General features: G+C 41.7%; 1 protein-coding gene across 4 annotated transcripts in view; it reads left to right on the top strand.

Moving 5' to 3' along the window:
• Positions 1-24,874, top strand: part of CCDC88A (coiled-coil and HOOK domain protein 88A) — an 822,041-nt gene that overhangs the window by 522,942 nt on the left and 274,225 nt on the right. For all 4 annotated transcript variants that reach the window (XM_078649494.1, XM_078649496.1, XM_078649495.1 and 1 more), the window contains exon 16: positions 18,098-18,225. In XM_078649494.1, coding sequence (XP_078505620.1) covers positions 18,098-18,225 — 128 coding nt within the window. The remainder of the gene's footprint in view (positions 1-18,097; positions 18,226-24,874) is intronic.

Raw genomic sequence — 24,874 nt, 5'->3', positions numbered from 1 at the left:
TACCCACTGCCAGCAAAAACTATGAATAAAATCCATGCGGACCTTCGGGCCTTCCTGTGGTTGGGGAGACAGCCGAGGGTGGCCCTGACAACGCAGCAGCGTCACCAATATAGCGGAGGGATTTCCCTTCCTAACCTGGAGGCGTATTATTGGGCGGAACACCTTACACCGATTAATGAGTGGATACATGCGGCAGCGGATCACCCCACATACGCGCTAGAGAGGGCGAAGTTGTCCACCAAGAACCTACTATACTATTTATACGGAGGGGCGATGGGAACGTCGCTTCTACCGGCCACGATGATCACATTAACAGCATGGAAAAGGCTACGGGGCGCATGGGGTGGGACAAGAGACCTACCAGGCAGACGCCGTTATGGCACTGTAAATGGCTGGGGGAACTTAGTAAATTGCGGGGCTTTGGGAAGTGGGACGATATAGGCATCGCAACAATTGGTGATGTGATTGCAAGAGGGGAACTAAAATCCTTCCAGATGCTCAAGACTGAATTTGGTCTGCACAACACTCAGTTCTACAAATATGCACAGTTGCGACATGCATGGAGGGCACAAAACATCACACTCACAGATATTCCAGAGTACGCACCACTGGAGGGTAGGTTGCTTCAGGAGCAGAACTTGGGACGGGCGGTATCCCTCACATATAGAACACTGACTAACAACATGTTAGGCGACCTGCAAGGATTACGGAGTAGATGGGAGGCAGACGTGGGAGGTATGGAAGACCTGGACTGGGAGATCGTCCTCATGCACCCCCGTGAGGTGGCGATTAAATCGAGGCTACGCCTCATCCAACTGAATGTGCTCCACAGAACCTATTTTGATAGAGTGCTGCTTCTTAAAATGGGAAGGATACCAGATTCGGCGTGCCTTAGATGTCACCACCAAAGTGGCGATTTTTTCCACACGATTTGGGCATGCGACGCCATACAAACATATTGGGAACACATATTCATGGAGCTGAGTGAGGTTCTGGGAGTGGCTCTAACGCGCGACCCTAGCCTGGCCCTGCTGGGTATGACAACTGAGGTGGACTTGGCACGCCCTCTGCTTTATCTTCTTGGTTCTTGCATTGGTGGTGGCAAAGAGGGATATTGCAAAATACTTGGGGGCGACCGAAACACCAGATATAAAGGAGTGGAGGAGGGGCCTGGACCTATATATGGCCGCAGAGAGAGTAACGTACAAAGCCAGAGGGTGCCCTAAGAAGTTCAGGAGAGTGTGGGCTAAGTGGAGACAATACCATGGTCTGGAATGACGCCGATAAGGAGAAGTGTTGAATGACAGGAGGGGTTATTACGCAGTAGATCTGCCTGAAGTGCTCACAGGGGCCACATGAATACTGACTGAATAGACTAGGTAAGAGGGAGAGGGAAGACCTAACTAGGGGGAGATTGGGTGGGTCTGAGGGGGAGGAGGGGGGTGGGGAGTGTATGCTGCTGCTTGGGGGGGTTGTTTTATTATGTTCAAGTTGATGTCTTGCGTTTTACTTGATGCCAATGGAACAAAAAGTTGCGACACTGACGGACAGAGGTGGAATGTTGACGCCCTGCCGACTGCTGATTTTATGCATTAATGATGCTTTTCGATGCAACATTACAAAGAATAAAAAAAAAAAAAAGAATAGTAAGTCTGTGGTAAAAACAAAAGCACTTAATAGTCTCACTCACTCATAGCACGTAATATCTCAACTCACGAGCGGGGCAGAGAGAGAGAGAACTAAAAAAAGTTTTTATCTATCTATTGAGGTTGTTAAAAAGGTCTTCTGCTTCTTTGTCTCTATTAATTCTGTCACTCATTTTGAATTGTCGATGTGCCCTGGGCTGCCCCCTACTTTGAAGAATGTACTAAAAGAAGTTGGGCGGTGAATATGTAGGGAATTGCGCCCTAAAGGAAAGTTCACAAAAACATATCTCTAATTAATTATAAAAGGTAGCGGTGATGGAGAGGTAGAGAGAACCACCCTCCTCCGTAGTATGCAGTCAAATACAACAAAACTAAATATATGTAGTCCCCCAGCACACACAGATACATTCAATACAAAGTATAAACAGAAGTAAGTGGTAATTTTGTTTGCCTTTAGTTCTTTATTGTTCTTTTTGTTTGACCGTTTTAGTTCCAAGCCTTAGACATAGCCAACTTGTGTTTAGTCGCACTGTCTGGAGAATTGTCCCGCGACTTCCTCAGGGCTAAAAGAAGTATAAAAATTAGAATCACTGTAGCGGGTTATGTGATACTGTTATTTCGGTGTAATCACCACATAGTGACTTCAATTGTGATGGTGCCCAATGTTTGGACAATACTGGAGCACATTTGTGGATTGGAAACCCATACGCTTAGTCAAAATGTCTCAATATTTAAGTTCAAACATAACTTGCATTTGCTAGGAATTTTAATCATGCCATTTATGAAAACAGATTCTGTATCATTAGGCATTAATCAAAGGGAGTGCTATGCGTACATTTATCACGTTTCAAACATAAATCACTGATATTGTATAACTAAGTAAAGTATATATAGGGTCACCTCAAAGAATTCTCAAAAAGTTTAATCAACACTGTGCAACCTTAATTGTGTTTTGAGCATACAGTGATAAGTAAGCCATTTACAATACCTAAAGCTTCATTGTATGATACTTGGTGGGTTAAACGATAATAGCAAAAACTGAGTGTCAATAAAGTTATGTGGATTACAAATTCCCTAGCAGCCCTGATGAAGTTGCCGCAATTAAAGTAGGCAACGAAACATGTTGGCCTTTGTATTTATGAATGGCCAAATAGATGCCGTTTTAATCTGAGGACGTTTACTGCGCATATTAAATATTTTCCTTTCGCAAGTGATCGGTACCCCATTTTAACTCTGAGGATATCATCTCCTTTATTTTCTGCGTCTAGTGATATTTGCACTAATAGTGCTTTTGCATACACTCTTCACTGATTCTCTTTCTTTGATTTCTCACTTCTGAGGAATTTATCTTTACACTTTTCTATTTCTTTGTCAAGAAAGTTACAGATGATGATAATGTGGGCATAATGGTGAATATATACCAGCAGCCCCCCCGGAGATAATAACGTGAGGTACTTTCTGACCTCTTTACACATTTATTCACATGACACACTCTTCTATGGTGGAGTTTTTGCTCTTAAGGCTTGTTTGAAATGTGGTACATGGAAGTTTTTTAGATTGAATTTTGAACAGCGGGACTAACAGGTTAGTAGTGGTTAAATTGACCTGTGAGGGAAGTTGTATGATGAAAAGACTCCCTAGGTCCTAGAATTGTCCTTCACTGTTCAGAAGGTGTCAGGTCCTTTTGTAGGTAGGATTTCATAACAATTAGGGTAATTTAATTGTGAATGAATGTCTTGTTCATAATCTATACTATTCATGATTACAATGTTCCCACTCTTGTCATCCTCCTGTATCACAATATCGTTGTTCGTCATAAGAGTGTTAAGTGCCTCATGCTCTCTTCTGGTGAGGTTGTTAGTTTTGTTAACCAAGAGTCTTTTTTGTTATCATGTCTATCCAGAACCCTTAGTATTCATTTTTGGAAAATATCCACATTGTTACCCATGTTTAAATTAGGTGTCCATCTGAATTTTTCTTTCAGACCACTAGTAACAGTAGGGTCCATTTGTATTGAGATCCTTTAGTATCATGCTAGTCGTGGATGGGTCGCCCTCATAATCCGATATGGATAACAACATTTTCATATCAAGTACATCTTGTATTGATAAGTCACTAGATGCAAAATCTTGTTGCCACAAAGTAAAATCTTAATTAGAAGGAGGATTGATCTCAAAGTGTTCCTTAATCCTTAGACGTCTCAAGAATTTGAACAGGTCAATTTTCAGTTTACAAATGTCCCCCATGTTACTGGGGCAAAATCCCATACCTTTAGTGAGTAATGATATCATGTCTGGAGTTAAGAGTTTGTCAGTCAGATTAATTAAAGAGACATCCCCTAATTCCTTTTATCCCAAGACCTGGTCTTCATCCCTTTTCGTACCTCTGGTTGTGCCCCCTCTCTTTCCCCTGCTGGTCTTCCTGTGGGTGCAGTTCATCTGTTCTGATCTCAATTTTCTCTCTTAATTCTCATGACTTCTCCAAAAAATATTTTCGATAGCTAGACCACTTGTAGTGCCCTCTCCCCTTTCGAATTCACTCTCATTGGTCATCGGGGTATCAAGGGATGTGGAGCTAGAACTTATAGAGTGTCCCTCTCCTGTTTTTACTTTTGTGTCTCTATGGACCAAATGATAGCATTTCTTAGAAAAGGTAAAAATCCTTCCGCTATTATAATCATATTTACCCCTCCTTATTTGTTTGACTTTCCTTTGTTTTATGTCTCATCATGATATCATTAAGAATTCCATTGTTGTTCTTGTGGCCTCAAGTTCATAATTTCTAACTCAACTGTGTCTATATCATTTTGTAGTCTGGCTACTTTTCTATCTGAGTTTTCAACAAGGATACCCACTAATTTGTTTGAATTGGCAGTTAGCTCTTTTTCCCAAGTCAATAATAGGTCTTCGTCTAAGTCATCATATATTGGAATTATCTGAGGTCTTAGTCCCCTGGGTACTCTGTTTAGCTTGAAGTATTGTCTTAGTATAGCACTGTCCCAACATTTTGACATCTCATTCTTTTTCAGTCTCTCTAGTCGTATACACTTGTCCCTGAGGCCATCCTTGTGTTGTGGGTTTCCACTCCTGCTGTCAAGAAAGCTGAATTCCCTCTATTGAGGTTGTTAAAAAGGTCTTCTGCTTCCTTGTCTCTGTTTATTTTCTCATTAATTTTTAATCGTCAATTTGCCCTATACTGCCCCTAATTTGAAGAATATACTAAAATAAGTTGGGCGGTGAATATGTAGGGAAATGGCACCCTAAGGAAAGGTCCGCAAAATAATATTTCTGATTAATTGTAAAAGATAGCGGTGCTGAAGAGGTAGAGAGAACCTCCTCCCTAGTATGTGGCCAAAGACAACAAAACAACATATTTGTAGTCCCCCAGCACACACAGATAAATTCAATACAAAAGTATAAACAGAAGTAAGTAGTAATTTTCTTTGTATTTGTTCATTATTGTTCTTTTTGTTCGACGGTATTACTTCTTAGACATAGCCAGCATGTGTTTTGTCGCACTGTCGGGAGAAATGTCCCGTGACTTCCTCAGGGCTAAAAGAAGTATAACAAGGAGAACCACTATAACGTGATATGTGGTACTGTTATTTCGATGTAATCACCACATAGTGACTTCAATTGTGATGGTGCCCAATGTTTGGGCAACGCTATAGCAGATTATTCAATATTTGTCAAAATAGCTACTCAGAATGTTATTTCACAACGCCACAATTATCAAATGAAGTTACACCAGTCTACTATATTTACTATTTCCCTTGCTTCACCTCTTACACTTCTTTATGGGTTCAGCTCCGTTCACACTATCTTTCGCATCCATAGGAAAATGAAGTCTGACCGTTGATCCCCTTGTGTTCTACAGCAGCCTCTCTGAGTGTTCTAAAGAACAACTAGATAGCTTACGTGTTACTTAGGACAAACGAATGGCACACCTGAAGCCATGTTGATTGAATCAAACTGGTAAAAACATTTTAAGTGAGTTCTCAATTAGCTTCCTCTTCTATTTCATTAAAACATTCTGACATGCAGACTGAAACATGCACTTTCAACACATGCACGCATGCAGACTGAAACATACACTTTCAACCACAGCAGCAGGCTTCCAGTTAACTCCCTTGTGATCAGCAGTAGCACTACAGTGTTCTAATGAGCAACTAGAATGGTAACATTCTGAATTTATGTCAAAAGTGTGGCACAGATGAATGCTATCTTGATGGAATAAAAGTAGAAAACTGAAGGAATTTTCTACTGGGGATACTGCAGTAAATGATGAAATTAGGGAGCTTCATAACAAATAAGTCTCCCAAGATGGCCGCCTGTGAAAAAGGAAGCCCAAATATAGCACACATATCACTCAAATATAGCCCAAGTGTAGCCCAATGACAGAAGTGTGCAAAACACTTAATTATTAAGTTTTTCATTTTTATATAGCGCAGACTTGACCTAAAGGTATAGAAGTACTTTACATGAGCATCAATTACATTGCACAAGAACACATTCATTTTGGTATTACGTATGGGGAGAACCACAGGATATCGAGCTACCGCCAGAACTCGAACCTGGTTCCCCAGTTGCAAAGTCTACAGCTCTGGGTGTAATGCCACATCCTCTCCCTTAATTGTAAAATATAATCATGTGATCAACTAGATAAAAAACATAAAGATTGCAAATTATTTTAAAGTGCTTTGTTGCTATTTGAGAGCTCTGTCCTCATTTGAGTTGTTTAGAGCACTAACCATAATTTCTATGGGAATAAGACCCTCTCATGGAGGAGGGTGCAGAGGCAACAAGTTCACCTCGCTGAGCAGCAGCACAAAGGACAATGGAGGCCTGGGAAAAGGGGACAGGGGCAACTAACCAACCATGCAGTACAGGCAAGAAAGGATGCTGCAATATAAAAGACCAATGGGGGGCAGAAGGAAGAGGCAGTGGCAGTACAACCATATATGCCAACAGACCCGAATCAGGCTGGAGACTCCAGATGCTTTTAAGCCCAAAAGGACTTTATTTTATTTGTCTCCTGCCTAAAACCGCCTTTTTTGCAATGTAAGGCAATGGGAAACATCAAGTCTCTCTTTTTTGTTTTTCAAAATCTCCAAACAAAGTTCAAAATGTTGGCACGTTTGCTGCATTGGATCACGGAGGGCAGGAGGAATGGGGTAGGAATGGGGTAGGGTTACAGACTCGGATAAGAGAGGGCAGGAGGGAGATGGGCATGGCACCAAACTGACCTTACACGGTAGGTGTCATGGGGTTGCTACAGCAAAATACATCACACAGGGCAAGCTGGATAGCGGTGCATCAAACGGACAGTGGAAAGCGATAGGGCAGGAACAGGGCCATGCACATAGACAACAGATAACAGAATGGAAGAGGCAAGAGCAGCAAGAGGTACAGTTGCAGCATAACGGACCATGAAGGGCAGGAGGGAGGGGACAGGGGACCAACAGCGGACCGAACAAGGCAGGAGGGAGGGGATAGGGGTCTGCACATGGAAAACGGAGGGCAGGGGGCAAGCGGACAGGGCATTAGCAGCAAGCTAACAATGGAGGGCAGGTGGGATGGGAACTGAAAGCACAACACACAATTTAGGGCAACATGTAGACAATAATGGCATACAAAGAGACAACAGAAAGAAGGTGCGAGGGGATCAGGAGCAACAAGCTGGCCACACAGGGCTGGTGGGAGGCTGTGGCAGCACAGAAGACCATGCATGGCAAGCAGGAGGGTTAGTGGCAATACAACGGCCATGGTGGGCAAGTGGGAGGGGTCAGAGGCATGCACAAAACACCATGGAGGACCCAAACGAGGGGTAGGGCCTGGACACTGACAAAAGAGGGCAGGGGAAGGAACTTTACAACAGACCATGCAGGGTAGACCAGAGGAGCAGTTGCAGCACAGCAAAGCATGGAGGGCAGAAGGGAGTGGCAGAAAAATGGCGGACAGTTAGGAGGGGATAGGGGCGTGGAACTTGGACAGACGGGGTGGAGGTGGCAGGGAGCAGCTGCAGCCATCTGACCATGCTAGGCAGGTGGGAAGGGCTATGGCAGCTCAACAGAACATTGCAAAAACACAGTTGATGGACAGAATGTAGAACAATGTCATACATTCACCCCAGTACAAGGATCTGGGCCTAAATCCATCGTTTTTTTGCACTCCACACCACCCTGGGTTAGACAGTGGCTATATGCAAATCAGCTCCGACCCTGTGCCTCTTGGGAACAGTCCAGTCCGAACTACCAAGCCATGTCTTTCCCAGACCGGAATCAAGCATCCAAGGACCGGTTTCTGGCTATCAGCCTTCATCAGCCTGGATAGCTTGACTCCAGTGGTGTGGAGAGCCTGGGACTCACGTCTGAGCATACCCAGCCCACTCGGGGTGAAAATTGCAAAAAACTCAGTTGATGGACAGAATGTAGAACAATGTCATACATTCACCCCAGTACAAGGATCTGGGCCTAAATCCATCGTTTTTTTGCACTCCACACCACCCTGGGTTAGACACTGGCTATATGCAAATCAGCTCTGACCCTGTGCCTCATGGGAACAGTCCAGTCCGAACTACCAAGCCATGTCTTTCCCAGACCGGAATCAAGCATCCAAGGACCGGTTTCTGGCTATCAGCCTTCATCAGCCTGGATAGCTTGACTCCAGTGGTGTGGAGAGCCTGGGACTCACGTCTTAGCATACCCAGCCCACTCGGGGTGAAAATTGCAAGAAACACAGTTGATGGACAGAATGTAGAACAATGTCATACATTCACCCCAGTACAAGGATCTGGGCCTAAATCCATCGTTTTTTTGCACTCCACACCACCCTGGGTTAGACACTGGCTATATGCAAATCAGCTCTGACCCTGTGCCTCATGGTAACAGTCCAGTCCGAACTACCAAGCCATGTCTTTCCCAGACCGGAATCAAGCATCCAAGGACCGGTTTCTGGCTATCAGCCTTCATCAGCCTGGATAGCTTGACTCCAGTGGTGTGGAGAGCCTGGGACTCACGTCTTAGCATACCCAGCCCACTCGGGGTGAAAATTGAAAGAAACACAGTTGATGGACAGAATGTAGAACAATGTCATACATTCACCCCAGTACAAGGATCTGGGCCTAAATCCATCGTTTTTTTGCATTCCACACCAACCTGGGTTAGACACTGGCTATATGCAAATCAGCTCTGACCCTGTGCCTCATGGTAACAGTCCAGTCCGAACTACCAAGCCATGTCTTTCCCAGACCGGAATCAAGCATCCAAGGACCGGTTTCTGGCTATCAGCCTTCATCAGCCTGGATAGCTTGACTCCAGTGGTGTGGAGAGCCTGGGACTCACGTCTGAGCATACCCAGCCCACTCGGGGTGAAAATTGCAAAAAACACAGTTGAACAGTTGATGGACAGAATGTAGAACAATGTCATACATTCACCCCAGTACAAGGATCTGGGCCTAAATCCATCGTTTTTTTGCACTCCACACCACCCTGGGTTAGACACTGGCTATATGCAAATCAGCTCTGACCCTGTGCCTCATGGGAACAGTCCAGTCCGAACTACCACGCCATGTCTTTCCCAGACCGGAATCAAGCATCCAAGGACTGGTTTCTGGCTATCAGCCTTCATCAGCCTGGATAGCTTGACTCCAGTGGTGTGGAGAGCCTGGGACTCACGTCTGAGCATACCCAGCCCACACGGGGTGAAAATTGCAAAAAACACAGTTGATGGACAGAATGTAGAACAATGTCATACATTCACCCCAGTACAAGCATCTGGGCCTAAATCCATCGTTTTTTTGCACTCCACACCACCCTGGGTTAGACACTGGCTATATGCAAATCAGCTCTGACCCTGTGCCTCATGGGAACAGTCCAGTCCGAACTACCAAGCCATGTCTTTCCCAGACCGGAATCAAGCATCCAAGGACCAGTTTCTGGCTATCAGCCTTCATCAGCCTGGATAGCTTGACTCCAGCAAAGCTCAACAGAACACTCAGAGTAGAAAGGAGGGTGACAGAGCCATGTAATATGGTGGGCAGAAAGGAGCAGGGCAGGGGCATGCACACAGATATCAGAGGGCAGGGCGAAGGAGAATAGGGACAGCAAGCTAATCACAGAAGCTAAGTAGGAGGACAATAATGCTGCATAGAATTGGGGAACGGAGGACAGGAGGAGTGGGCAAGGAGATCAAGCTAAATGGAAGGTAGTAGCAGCACATCGGACCATACTTGGCAGGAGGGTGCATGGATTCGGACACCAAAGGTTAGAAAGGAGGTGGATGGGGCAGCAGGCTAACTGTTCAGGGCAGGCAGGAAGGGCAGTAGCAGAACAAAGGTCACACGCTGTAATGAGGGAACAGAGTCATGGACATGGACAATGGAAGGCAAGGATGAGGGGGCAGGAGCAACAAGCTTGGGTGTTGGCGGCACAATGCCAGGCCCTGTGCTCAACGTCACTCCCACTGGGCATTGCGATGGGCATTTTACTTCCCGTTAAAAAAAACTTCAAAATTCACTGAAAAAAACAAAGGTTACAGGGACATTATAGTTAAGCTCAGATGTTACTCATATGAAACCTGTGAAATTCAAGAGTTATAGTTACCTGAGCTAACTATAACTTGCACCCCCGCAATTTACTGCTTATAACCTCACATATTATATCTCTCATGACGTGACCAGTGACATCACTGATGACATCTCAAATGATATCATCCACAAAATCACCAATGTACCAACTCATTCCCCAATAGAAACTTTCATACACTCACTCCCACAGAACCATTCACAAACCTATTCACAGACCCATACTAGTACTTATTCATCCACTCACTGATTCATAGATCTACACTCAAATTCACTCACTCACCCATACAGCCACTCATACACCAACTCACTCACTACAGACATTGACATATACACCCATACAGATACTCACACACTGAGTCAGTCGCCGATAGAACCTACTCACAAACCTACTCACTCACCCACACAGTCAATCACACAGCCACTTACTCACCCATACAGTTTCACACACCCAATTACTTACTCATACATATACTAGAATGTACTCACTCATCTATACAATCACTGACCCAAGTACACACTCACCCATAAAGCCACTCTCACATTCACTCACTCATCCATACAGTCTCTCATATACCCCATCAATCACCTATGCTGCCTTTCACATAACTAGTTACTCGCCCATATACCACTGACACATCCACTCATGCACCAACACAGCCATACACACACTGACTCGTCCATACAGCCCCTCACACACACTCACTAACCGATACTGCCACTGACTCACCCATTCACTCATCCGAACAGGCAGTCACACACACCTTCACCCACCCACACAGACACTCATACAGGTACTCAGATGACCAATTATCCATACAGCCACTCACATACCCACTCACACACCCACCCATACTGCCACTTAGATACCAACTGACAGATTGATACAAAAATTCACACAACCAGTCACTCACCATACATTCTCTGAGACACCTAATCACTCACTTATACAGTCAGTCATGCACCCACTGAATCATCCATACAGGCACTCATACACCCACTGATTCACCAATACACCTTGGTGTATATATATATATTTAACTCTCATAAACGTTTTTAAAACCCTCACAGTCACTGGATTATGTCATCAGTGATATCATTTGAGATGCCATCAGTGATGTCATCAGTGATGTCACTGTCCATGTCATGAGTGATGTAATATGTGAGGTCATAAGCAGTGCATTGCTGGGGCACGAGTTATAGTTAGATCAGCAAACTATAGTTGCTGAATTTCACTGGTTTTGTGCGAGTGAAATCTAAGCCCAACTATAATGTCCCTATAACAGCATGTTAGAGCTATTAGAAATAAAGATCAGACGTATCCAGTGGCGAGATATTTTGAATTGACACATGATAGTAACATCAATTATTTGGAATATTTTGTACTGGACCAGGTGCCAATGAGGTTAAGAGGTGGTAATAGAGAAAGATATCTGAGACATCTGGAATCTAGACACATTATTCGGTTCAATTCAAGGATTCCAAATAGTGTTAACACTGAGGAGGACATGCATTTACACCTGTAGAGAAACACAGTCAATTCTCTTGCAGATACCACTAGCGAATGTTAATAAGATACGATAGGTTTTAAAACTATTTCTCTCCAGATCCATTCCGTAATTTCTTATGTAAGATTTTAATTCACCTGACGTTTATGCATTGTTCAATGTACATGCACTTTATTAGCATGTTGCCTTATCCAATGTAGCTGTACTTTGCACATTTTACAATGTTGTTGTTGTTGGTATGGTCTTTTGATGCATTTAGGGGTGGACTATTCAGTGATAGGTTGGAAAAAAGCACTTGCCCCTAATTCAGAGTATTCCGCTAATTTGCTGTGAATCAAATCCGCAAATGCATATTTTCACTAAAGTATGTTTATACATGAAATTACATCAACATGGTATGTGCAATAGTATGGCAATTTGACATTGAACATTTAGGCACTTGTCACTTTATTTATGTATTTTATTTATTTATTTATAAAGTTTTATATAGCGCGAACAAGATCCTGAAGGATATCAGAGCGCTTTACAAAGAGGATGGAAGGAGTGTAATACATACAATATCGACATTAAGTAGGAATAATAATCACATAATTACAAGATGCATGGGTCAAAGGAGAGTAATACAATAAGCAGGTACATAGAGGACTAAACGGGGGGGCACACTATGAGATAAAGAAGAGCAGCATCCAATGATGGTCCAGTGGTTGTAGAATCAATGACCTTGAGCAGGTGAACCTAGCCCAATTAAGGTAGGAATTTGTTCATTAAGAATCTTTTGACTTCCAGTTTCAAGTCAAGTCAAGAAATACTTTATTCGGTTCAATTTCAGAAACCACAAAAGTACAAAAACACACAAGATGGTCCAACATAGTTACGTAAAAATACAAAAAAAAAAAAGGGGAGAAAATACCTTTTTTTTTTTTAAAAAGAGCTAACACATAATGTCAATGTTAAAAAACTATGATACATATTTCATTTAATGAAAGAGACAAAAGAACTTTTTTTTAAAAACTAGATTCAAATTACAAAGATTAATATTTACAATAGTACATCTAGGACCAGGTGATCTTTTTACCGAGTCTCACCGCTATTGTAAAAAAACTAGCTACATTGTAAATTTCCCATATATCTGATAGTAATTGGAGATATAATAAAGCTGGCTTTACTTGCCTAAACCCTTTCCCTTTTAGCAGGGGTAAAATTATTTTTTTCCTAATATCCTTAAAATGATCACAGAAAAACAAAAAGTGAACAGTATCCATAATCGAAAAGCCATCACATGTACACAAACCTAAATCAGAGGGCTTGATCCAACCTGGACGGCCGGAAATTAACAGATGAATTTTGTCTAATCGGAACTTGGTTAAAAGGAATCTATGATTTGAGTTATTAACAACCTTTAGATAAAGTTCCAGATCATGTCCAGAGGATGCAATCAGTTGGTGAGACCTGACTGATGGCTTTAACAGCTCCAGACCTTCTCTGTCCATCCCTCGGTTCAACAGAAAAGTGTTTTTAACCCACTTTAAGTCACATTTCACCAAGTTAGATGGTTTAGTAAACAATTCAGGCCGGCCTAGCTTTACACATAGTTGTTGTACATATTTCAGCCAGGGGATCTTGTCCCAATAAACTAGCTTTAGGCAATCCTTAAAAATTTCATGGTTCACTTCCAGTTCCTGGTTAAGCCACACTGATATCCATTTTAATAAAGGGGCCATGGCGATTCGATCTTCCAGATAGTCCACGCCACATTCCTGATGTACTATAAAACCGGCAGTGGATCTTGGCAGGGAGAGAATCATTTTAAGGAAATTATCTTCCGTAATCTGAAGCATTTTAACTGGCCTAAAACCCCACAGGTCTGCACTATACATGGCAATAGCAATGCACTTAGCAGCATATACCTTTAAAACTGCCTCCAAAGGTTTCACCCCCAGTTTACGTGAAAAGCCCAGTTTGAAAGCAATCATTGAGGAGATTCTGTGTATTTCTGGTGGAAGAGAGTTCCATATCTTTGGGGCAGGGCAGGAGAAGGCTCGCTGGCAAGTTCTTTTTCCTAAAGATTTGTGGTAGCAACCTCTGCGGCAAGGGTCAATGTGTAGCAAAACCAGTGCTAGGTGTCACAAGAGACAATGTTGCCCCATCTGTAAATGTCCTGACCCCTACACCCTCTTATGGCCCACCACCAGCGATAATCATAGCCAGCACGACCAGACAATGCCCTCTCTCCCTGGGAAGAGCGACTATGTTTTTGTTTACATTTCCCATTTTACTTCCTCTTGCATTTCTGAAGAATATTAGCATTTTCCAGTTTGGTGAGTTTCTGTAGTTTTTTCATGCAACATATTACTCCTGTAGAATGTGTAGGGTGAAAACATTTGCCTCTATGTAGATAGACGTGTAAGTTGAGGTTGCAAGTGAGCCATGATTGAAAGCTGTGAAGTTCGGGCCAAAAGTAGTGCAGAATGCTCAGTAATAAGGGGGTTCCGTATAAATGATCATCCAATTCTTGGTCTCTCTGCAGAACACACAGAGCAATGGTCCTGTTTGCCCACTGCAAGTGATATTATATGTGAAAGTGTGAGTAGGAGGTAAAGAGCGTTGAAAAGAGTGTAAGTTAAAGAAAATTCAGTGCTTACAGGTGAGTGCGTGTGTGGTGTGTGTGTGTGTTGTGAAGTGAAGTGAAAGAAATGCAAGGAAGTATGTGCAGTAGAGAGAGAAAAGAGGGTGCTGAAGAGGAAAGGGATTCGGAGTGACATGCAGATTGAGTTTTCAGAAAGATATTAGGATCATAGCCTTGTTATGTATGCTTGAGATGCTTGGGAAGCAGACCATGGTAGAGCCCGGACATGAGCTCCTGAATATCATTTGGAGAACTGGGGGCGAATGCTTGGTGGGTGAAGGAAGAGGTATGTTTCATAGTTATGGGAATTGCTATATTTTGCTTTTCAGTTTCGTACCTTCACTATTTGACAGAGCTGGAGTCCAATATAAGATTTTTGTTGCCATGAAGTGTAAGCTGGGATTGGAAGCACTGCAAGTGAAGAGAGATATGTAATAATTTTGCTGTGTTGAGAGTAGGAAAAAGGCATTGTGTCCCCAAAAGGCACTATCCATTAAAATTAAACAAAGAAATGTATAAACTAAAAAAAATTAAGATATGAGGAGAAGAGTAGCGCAAATGTCTGAGAGAGACTGCAGAAGAAAATGGTGTGAAGAGGAGAACAGGAAGTAGCTCAGACATTTTTATCATCATAACAAGGCTGCCCACAAATACGCCAGGAACCACCACCATTAAGCCAAGGCAGGCATTGTTAGGGTAGGCACCATCATGCCATACATGCCAACAATAATTAATTATCACCTCAGTGCTTGGGTCACCATAACTGCATGTGTGGGTGCCATGGATGGACCCTCACGGGCCCTGGGGTTCTCAAAGACGGCAGAAAGTTGCCCTGCATGGCACTTTGTACTCCTCCTTCCCCCTCCTATGTCTCGGCCCGCCCCTCCCTACAGCACTGGCTCAGAGCCGGCATATGCAAAACAAAACATTGCAAGAACATAGTTTTATTTTTCATTTGCTGGCTCTGAGCCAGGCAGTGGGGCGATGCTCCTCCGCCATTGCAGAGGAGCCGCCGCTGAATGTTTCAGCACAGCTGAGCTATCACGGTCGATTGTCTTTCTGCAAAAGCAGTATGCCAGTTAATCACTTGCATATATCACTTTAATAATGAAAATGGCACTGTCACTTTAAATTTTTAAATGTCAGGAACATGTATAAATAAGTGGTTGATGGCAATAGTAAACTGTTTGACCAAGACCACAACTGCAGTCCAAATGCATTACCTGTTTTACTGTGAGCAACAATAAATCCGGCTTCAATAAAGTGAACCTGAGCGTTCTGGTGCTTGTCTTATAAGGAAAGCAGGTGTGTTGAGGAAATATATATATATATATATATATCTATATATATATATATATATAGATATATATATATATATATATTCTACATATATATTCTACTGGTGGTCGCCAGGGGGTAGTTATAGTCAGGACCTAGTTTCCATAGAAAAAGCATTTTTTGTTTTGGCGTCGTTTGACTAATCTGCGTGAAATTTTGCCCAAAAAGTGTCATGTGGGTAGTATTGATTGGCAAAGTTGAGGATGATCCGTTCAGTGGGGGCCCAGAATTTGGGGCGCGAAATAAGGTTGCATTTGTAATGTTAATTCCCATAGGAACAGTTAGCCATCTCTACAGTCCGAGCTTCTGAACGGACTTACACCAAATTTGGCAGAGAGGTAGATGTCGGTTCAAGAAAGTGCCTTTTGCTTCTTTAGTGTACATCTGTTCAGTTGTTTTTGAGAAATTGTAAGTTTAAAATTATAGTGATATCTCTGGCGGCTGATATTTTGTAGTGGTTTTGCGATGACTCATGAATGCACGTGTCCAAGGGAATGCTCTGATTTGCTGGACGCAACCTAAATAGAAAGTTGCGGCCGCCATTTCATCTGTCGGGAACGGTTCCCAGGGCTGAAAATCTGTGTGAAAGCCCACATTAGGGGTCAGGGTGGAGATACTCTGACCACATGATTGAAAAATGGAGGTGTTAGTTACACAAGTTATGTGTCCAAAATGATTTTTTTTTAATTGTGCGCGATATTTGCGACGACGTCCGGACCGCTAGCGCAGCCACCCTATGTACCGTCGCTGCACCGTCACGACTATCGATGTCATCGCGAATATTGGTGGAAATATAAAAAAATATATCAGTGAATCATTACGACACATTGTATCACATTGAGATTCTGATAAATGTTTTTACAGAGTTATTTAGTTAGTGAGTTATCTACTGTGATGGTTAGAATTAATTATATAGTTATAATTTTTTATGTGTTGGTAGCTATTGAATTCCTGCTTTTGTTTTCCGTTTTCGTGACAAATCCGCGGGGATCGCGATTACCGCTGTCATCGTGATATCCAGAGTCACCATGAAAATATAAAATAGGTTTTAGAGATGGTTGTTCTAGAAATACACTAGAAAAACATGACTTTGAAATGTACAGTAATAAACCCATTGTGTGTAATATACTGTGGTATGTGTGGATATATGTGTTTTACACTTTATGTGAAAGGTGCAATCATCGCGGTTAACGAAGTCGTCGCAAAGTCCTGAATAACAGCTAAAACGGAGAATAGGTCTGAAAGATGGTTTAAAGAAACGTAATACAAAAATATGAGTTTAAACATTCTTTGAAAGAAGTATGTATATAGTAATGTGTGTAGGGCAATAGTTAGAATGGATTTTTTTACATAATATTTTTGGATGTGTTGGTGGCCATTGAATGCCTGCTTTTGTTTACTGTTTTTGCGACATATTCGCGGGGATCACGACTTCGTCATTAAGATCCCCAAAAACGAAATAAAAAAACCCTTTAGAAAAAAACTTCTCAATATTTCAGGTACTAGGGTGGTTCTGACAAGAGCCGTTGTGTTGGTTGTGTGTATATAACTGCTATACATAAGACTGGATGCAGAGTTTCAGGTTACTTAGAAACACCCTATTGCCTTCATCTATAAAGTGCACTCCATCATTTCTATAAATTCCATGCATGTCAAAACGCAGGTTGTTGTTGTAGATAGAGCCCATGTGATGGTCTCTGAGGAATGCCGAAACAGTTTTATTAACATGTTTCCTGGCTTTGTCAATCTATGGACAGAGTTGAGTTGAACACTTCCATTTCTGTCTTTGGCATATATTAGAGTGCACCATGACAGTGTGAGGGAAAAGCGACATCAGTTCTTCAAAGGTTTCTTTCATTAGGATTTCCAGCCTTACCCTAGTCAATGTGCCTAAGTTATTGCCACCACAGTGCACAATCATGTGGTGAGGAGCTTGGGAATCCACAATGGATTTAATCAAAGCCAGCAATTGATGAAACGTTAACTCTCTCTGTCCAAACCAAGTCATCTGCACATTTGGCAAACCCAAGTCCCTGTCAATACCTCTCATTTTGCAACCTCTTTAGCCCTATAGATATAGCTATGGCCAACAATCCATACTCTAAGCATTTTGAAGTGAAGGAGCAATAATAGTCAGGAGAAGGCTGGAGTTGAATGAGGTAGTTTTCCAAAGGAAAAGCAGTTGCAATGGAGGTGTTTTAAAAAAAATATATACACATAAATATGAGTAGCATTAATCTAATCTGTAAAACCATTGTTGTTTTTCTTTATCCCTCTGCCACACCATAGTTGCCATTTCTGTTCCTTCCTCATTGTCTCTTTCTCTCTCTTCCCCCTTTCTCTGCATATGTGTAATAAATTGCAAACATTAATTAATTTCTATTTTCTTTCAATAGGATTTAGTTAATGAAAAACTTAAAGCACAACAAATGAATAATGAGCTAGAAAAGCTCACACATGAATTGGAAAAAATAGGGTTAAATAAGGAACGTCTATTACATGATGAACAAAGCACTGATGACAGGTAAGAGATGCTGCTACCTTGGGGGATCATGGTCTTCTAAGACCTAAACCTATAAGCTTTTAATGTAAAGTAAGACACACATTATTGTCTGAGCTGCATAAAATTAGAGCCATCTATAGATGGGTAATAGTTATTGAGTGAAAGGTAATTGTAAATCCTCTTTGAAAACCGTACTGCAGGTCTTATTAACAAAGGTATTTGTGGTGTAAACAGAAAATGAATGCCTGAAAATATATCATTTTTGCCTTTCCAGTATTTTACATAGGGATTACAGGCAGGTGTAAATGCAGTTACGACTGCAGATTTCTCTAACACAAACTCCTGTGGTAAGTCCCACAGACGTGGGTCCCGGCTCACTACAACACTGGATTTAAGATAGCCTGGCTGATGAAGGGTGATGCCCTGAAACCGGTCCCAGGATGCTTGTTTCTGGTCCAGGGAGGACCTGGCTTCGCAGTTCGGGCTGGACTGTTCCCACAAGGAACAGGGTCAAGACTGATTTGCATATGGCTGGGTCCAAACTGGGTTGGAGTGGTGAGCAAAATAATACTGGATTTAACCCAGATCCTTGTGACTTGGGGTGAATGTTTGTATTTTCAGCATTCCGTCCATCAATTGTTTCTTTTGCATATGTCGCCCTAAGTGGGAAGGGTATGCCCAGACGTGGGTCCCATGCTCACTACACTACTGGATTCAAGTTAGCCTGGCTGATGAAGGGTGATGCCCTGAAACCGGTCCCAGAATGATTGTTTCCGGTCCTGGGAGGACTTGGCTTGGCAGTTCGGGCTGGACAGTTCCCACAAGGAACAGGGGCAAGACTGATTTGCATATGGCTGGGTCCAAACTGGAGTGGTGAGGTGAGCAAAAGAATGATGTATTGAACCCAGATCCTTGTGACTAGGGGTGAATGTTTGCATTTTTAGCATCCGTTCATCAATTGTTTCTTTTGCATATGTCACTCGTGAAGATCAAGGCAGATAGCATCTATATCACCTTCAATGTCTAAGCATCTAAAATGATTAGCACAGTGTCTTACATCTGTCACAGAATCTGAGCATTCAGAGCTTGGTTCTTCATCAAGGCAGAAGTCTGCTGCTGCAATTGATCTTCCATCTTTAGTGCCAACTTAAAGTCAAACTCCACCTGCAGATGATCTGATGAAACCTGTTCCTCACTCTCACCTGTCTGTGACAGCTCCTCGGTTCTGCTTACGGCCCTTTCAACTCATATGAAGTTTTCTCCAATCAGTCCACTGCTTGAAGGAAAAAAGCTGAGGCCAGTGCTCCCCAAGCAATCATTGCCTAAGCACAACTTAGTAAGGAATACAGACTTATTGATACTCCCCCATATTCAATCACTGTTGTAGTAATTAGCCAGAATCATGCTACAGTACGGTTACCTATTTTTCAACCAGATAAGGAAATCAATAAACCGTACTGTTGGCAGTAAAGTCTGCAGTTCAATTGTGACCTCTGTGAAAGTGACTAGCTCCATAGCTCTTTTGGTAAGCTATAACCTTTTTGTCTGGGAAGAACATTTGCTGCAACCAAAGTAGCCTTACTTGGAGAGAAGGCCTGCAAGAGAAAGAGGAAGACAACATCCTTTCTCTTTTTAAAAAAAAAATGTATTGCCATTTTCCACATAGTACCATCTCCCTTACAAACTTTCTGGATACATTTATACATATTAGTAACATCCTGCTAATAGCCTATACCGGACAAAAGGTACATAAAGTGTCAAGTGCATAGGTGTTTATCGGACTAAAATTCTGCAGGAAGTTCATAATAAGCTTGGAAGTTCCCACTCATGGATAATAGATGGCAGTTACGCCAGTTGGTCACACAGTTCCAGAGCAAGGGCGCGCAAGCCTATATAATGAGCCCTGCTAAACTCAGAGTCATTTATAAAGAAAAGTCTCTCTATTTTACGAATATAAAGGCTGCAAAAGAATATTTACAGGATCTATAAGGAGCAGAGTTCAATAGGTTGTATGCAGCATGTTATTATAAATCAAAGCAGTCTAGTGCTAATCTGGGTTTAGTAGAGGTTGCTTTCTCATGTTTTCTCATGTGTATCAGTAAACAGATGATCATATGTAAAATGGTATCCTTGTGGGGGTAGGCTGGAGGTCTGGGAGGCTCCACATCAAAGGACCATCAGTCCTAAAGCCTCGGTAAAAGGGAGGGGGAGGGTAGTAGGGGAGAGGGGGGGGGCACCCAGGGTATTTGAGTGGTGAAGGGGACGGGAAGTCGGTGGGGGTAAAAGGGGTAAAAAAAACGGTGAGGGACAAGTCACAGATCAGGGAGGAACATTTTTGTGGTAAGATCATGATTATAAGGACATATTTGGTTATTAGAAAGATTCGCACCCCAGTATGCTGGGTCATGATGAATATATATTTGAATGGCTTACAACATTAAAATTGGTTCTTTAAATGTGTCCGGCCTTAATAACGTGAAAAAAAGATACAAGGTAGCCTCTGAGCTTCGGTATATTCAATCAGACATTGTATGTCTCCAAGAGACACATCTTCCATGGAGCAATCGCTTGGTCGCAGAAGACCTGGGATATTCACTGCTTTGTGCATCACAACAGACCACAATGATTAGGGGAGTTATGATTTTAGCAAAACCACGAGTGTGTACACTAATTCGTAGTTTAACGGACAAATGGGGCAGGTGGGCTATAGCCGAGATAAAAATCAAATCTGCTCATTTTACACTGTGCTCAATATATGGGTCAAATTTAGATGAACCAGAAACTTTTATAGATTTAAATATGGAATTAGCAAATTGGATAACACCGGTGATAATATGTGGAGACATGAATATTAATTTTAAAAATACAGAACTCACTAGTGGACCAGAGAAATATGCTGGCCGTAAACCAAAGGTGTTTCGGGCTTTATACAATTTGGTAAATGATCACGGTCTGCTAGATGTATGGAGTAATCTGAAAGCTACATTACCTGGCTATACATATTATTCGTACCCACATAAAAAAATGGCTCGCTTAGATTATTTTTTTTCTCCTCCATCATTGTTGGCTGAAGCATATGTGGAAATATTTCCTAAAGTAACGTCAGATCATGCGCCCCTTGTTTTAATTATACCGGACTACACGAGAGATTCAGAAGTAAGAATGTTCACTTTTGACAGGAAACTATGTCTTGATGAAGAGTTTAAATTGAATATGTCAAAGTGGATAACTGAATTTTTTAATATTAATGCGGGCACGGCTAATATTGATATAGTTTGGGATACATTCAAAGCGTGCTTTAGGGGGGAAGTGGTGAGTTATGGTAATTATAGACAGAAGTAAATAAAGGGGGAAATGCAAGACTTATACACGGCATTAAGGAGAATTTAGTAAGAGAAATTCAAAAAACGGATAATCAACGTAACATAGCAGATGCAGAGGAGAAAGTAGCTAGATGTCGAGGAAAGATAACGGGGATATGGAGCCAAGATAACGCAAGAAAGTACCTGGTACATAAATGACATATCCATGAGTACGGTGAGGCGATTGGGAGGTCACTTGCCTTAAAATTAAAGATGCAATCAACCTCTAGATCTATAACTAGAATGCAAGATCAACAGGGTAAATTACAACAGGACCCAGAAAAGATTCTTGATATATTTCATCAATATTATACGGAATTGTATACGGGTCAAAAAATAGATAGCAATGACAGATTTGATCTAGGGGAGTTTGTACAGCTCTCTGATATGGAAAAGGAATGGCTGGATAGTCCAATCACTTTAGAAGAATTAGAGCTTGCTGTGAAAAGTTTGGCGAATGGTAAGGCAGCCGGACCTGATTACATTCCAGGGGAGGTGTATAAACTATTTTTTGATCATTTAAAACATATCATGCTTGATACTGTGAGAGCTGCACAACGAGGTAAAGCACCAAAGTCCTGGGATGAGGCGATGATTGTTGTGTTTAATAAAAAGGGCAAACCCCCTGAAATCCCGGGATCTTATAGACCAATTTCTTTGCTCAATTGCGATAGTAAAGTATATTCAAAGATATTGGCTAATCGGATTTCAAAAGTTATAACTCCCATAGTCTCTCTAGTCCAACACGGATTCATTCCTAACCGAGGTGCTGTGACGCACATAAATAAAGTTATTACTCTACTGGATATAGCTCAGGCCGAAAAACGTGCTCTTGCTTTAATATTACTCGACGCTGAGAAAGCTTTTGACCGTGTAGAATGGCAATACTTATGGGAGGTCATGAGGCGGTCAGGGTTTGGTGATTCTTTTTTGACAGCAATACAGGTACTATACACTGCCCCAAATGCAAGGATTGCTGCTATGGGACGGAAATCTAATATTATTAAAATCACTAGAGGGACAAGACAGGGGTGTCCCTGCTCGCCACTTTTGTTTGCCTTATTTCTTAATCCTTTTTTGAAGCGATTATCAAACAATCCCTCAATTAAGCCATTTGTTGCCCAAAATATAGAGCACACGGTATCCGCGTATGCGGATAACGTGGCTGTTGTGACGATTAAACCAGCGGAGTCATTATTAGAGATTGAGCAACTGGCCTCAGCATTTGGAGCTAAATCCGGCTACAAACTAAACTCAGGAAAGACCCAAGTTCTATGCACTGAGAATCTGCGATTTTGTGATGCGAGAGTGGTTTCTGAAGCTACATATCTTGGTATCATAATTAAAACATCTATGAAAGACATTGTAGAGGCCAATTGGTGTAATACGTTTCGACATATTCAGCAGTCACTAGACAGGTGGGGGCGATTGCAACTGTCAATTATAGGAAGAGGAAATGTAAACAAGATGAGTATTTTGTCAAAAGCCCTTTATATGTTTAGAGCTATACCTCTTGAGATTCCATCCCAATATATACAAAAGCTACAATCAGCATGCACCAAATTTATATGGTCTCCAGGGAAACCTCGGAGGGCAATGAGATGGATGACTCTCCCGGTCGAGAGAGGGGGTCGGGCAATTCCTGACTTTTTGTTATATTATTATGTATGTGTTTTGCAAAGATTGCGTTTTTTGCTAACGGGGGAACCAGTAGAGGATATGGCTGAAGCACCCTCTATATTTTACCTAATGCTGGGAATACACTCTAGACGTAGCCGGTTTAAAGAGTTGAAGGGTAATTATTATAAGAGAACTCGGTATAAGGTACTGGATGCAGCCTTTAAGGTATGGAGAAGGATAACTAAAATGATTAATATCAGGAAAGTATCGTATTACACGCCGCTTAATGCAGATAAAATATTACCTTCTGTTTTTCATGACCGGGTGGTGTCGGATTGGATACATCGAGGGATAACACAAATAGGGGATATGTTTGATTTAGATGCAACAGTAGTCACTTTTGAAAAGCTGACTTTAAAGTATCACTTGACTAAATCGGCTTTTTTAAAATATCTTCAGTTAAGAGACTTTATTAACAGAAGACATGTCAGTGGTGAAACTAATTCGTTGGTAGAGGCGATTCGCCGAGGCGAGAAAATAGGGGTTTTGTATAATTTATTAATGGAATACAGAACTGATGATTTGCAGAAATTTAATGTGTATTGGCAGAATCAGCTGGGGGAATCTTCTTTATTAATAGAAGACGCAATTGATTTGTATAAGGAAGCCTTCCTTTCGGCTAATTTGAAAGCTCCATTTTTTAAAACTACCTTTTGGTTATATTATACACCAGAGCGTATGAGAAAGTGGGGATCACAATATGATGGGAAATGTTTTCGATGTAGAGCTAACAATGCTGATAGCACTCACATATTTTATGAATGCTGTAAATTGCGTGACTTTTTGATCCACATTGAAAACTTTCTTTCTATGATTACAAAACTCACTGTAAAAATTTCTCCAGCTATGATGCTTCTAGGTATAAGTGAAAATGTGAAACAGGGTACTGATTTATTTAGATTTAGATATTTGATATTTGTTGCAATGACGATTGCTCGCCTATGCATTGCCTCTGAGTGGCTACAAGAAGAACCTCCCGTATTTGAGCATTGGAGGGCGAAGTTATATCATACTTACGTATTGGAATGGAGTCTGTATTCTTTGAAGGGGGTCAATATTGGGAATATTAATTTGGGGTGCAATTCAAGAATATTTGGAGAACTGAAATGCTATCTGCTAAAAATGTTTGTATCAGTTATATATATATATTGTTGTTTATCATGAATCTGTTGACTTATGTTCTGATGACTTGTCCCTACGGGGGAATAATAAACAAAAGGAAGTTGCCACTCATAAATCCCACATATTGCAATATCAGATGAGCAGAAATTAACAAAAAGAGTTCATGATCAAAAGATTTACAGTACAGGTTACTTATTCAACATATATTGGCCCAGTAATCCTCATTGCCCTTCAAGTTTCATTCCCCCTATGTTGCAAAGTGGTGTGACATACCCAGTTGGTCAACCTGTCCCAAATAACCAATCCCTTTTTTTCTGGCACAAATTCCTGTCTTAGCATACATTGCTTTTTCCATGTTATGAATCGAAAGTAATCAGGCCCATCACTGCTGACAGGAAGCCTGAGTATGGTCATAGCAACAAAGATCGGAGTCTCCCCCCCCCCCCACCTCCTTCCTTCCAATTTTATCCTGCACTCCCAATAAAATCATGGAGGAGGTTAGAGAT

Source organism: Lissotriton helveticus, chromosome 6 (genome assembly GCF_964261635.1).
Source record: "Lissotriton helveticus chromosome 6, aLisHel1.1, whole genome shotgun sequence".
Classification (NCBI taxonomy): domain Eukaryota; kingdom Metazoa; phylum Chordata; class Amphibia; order Caudata; family Salamandridae; genus Lissotriton; species Lissotriton helveticus.
This window is presented reverse-complemented; position numbering and strand designations above follow the sequence as displayed.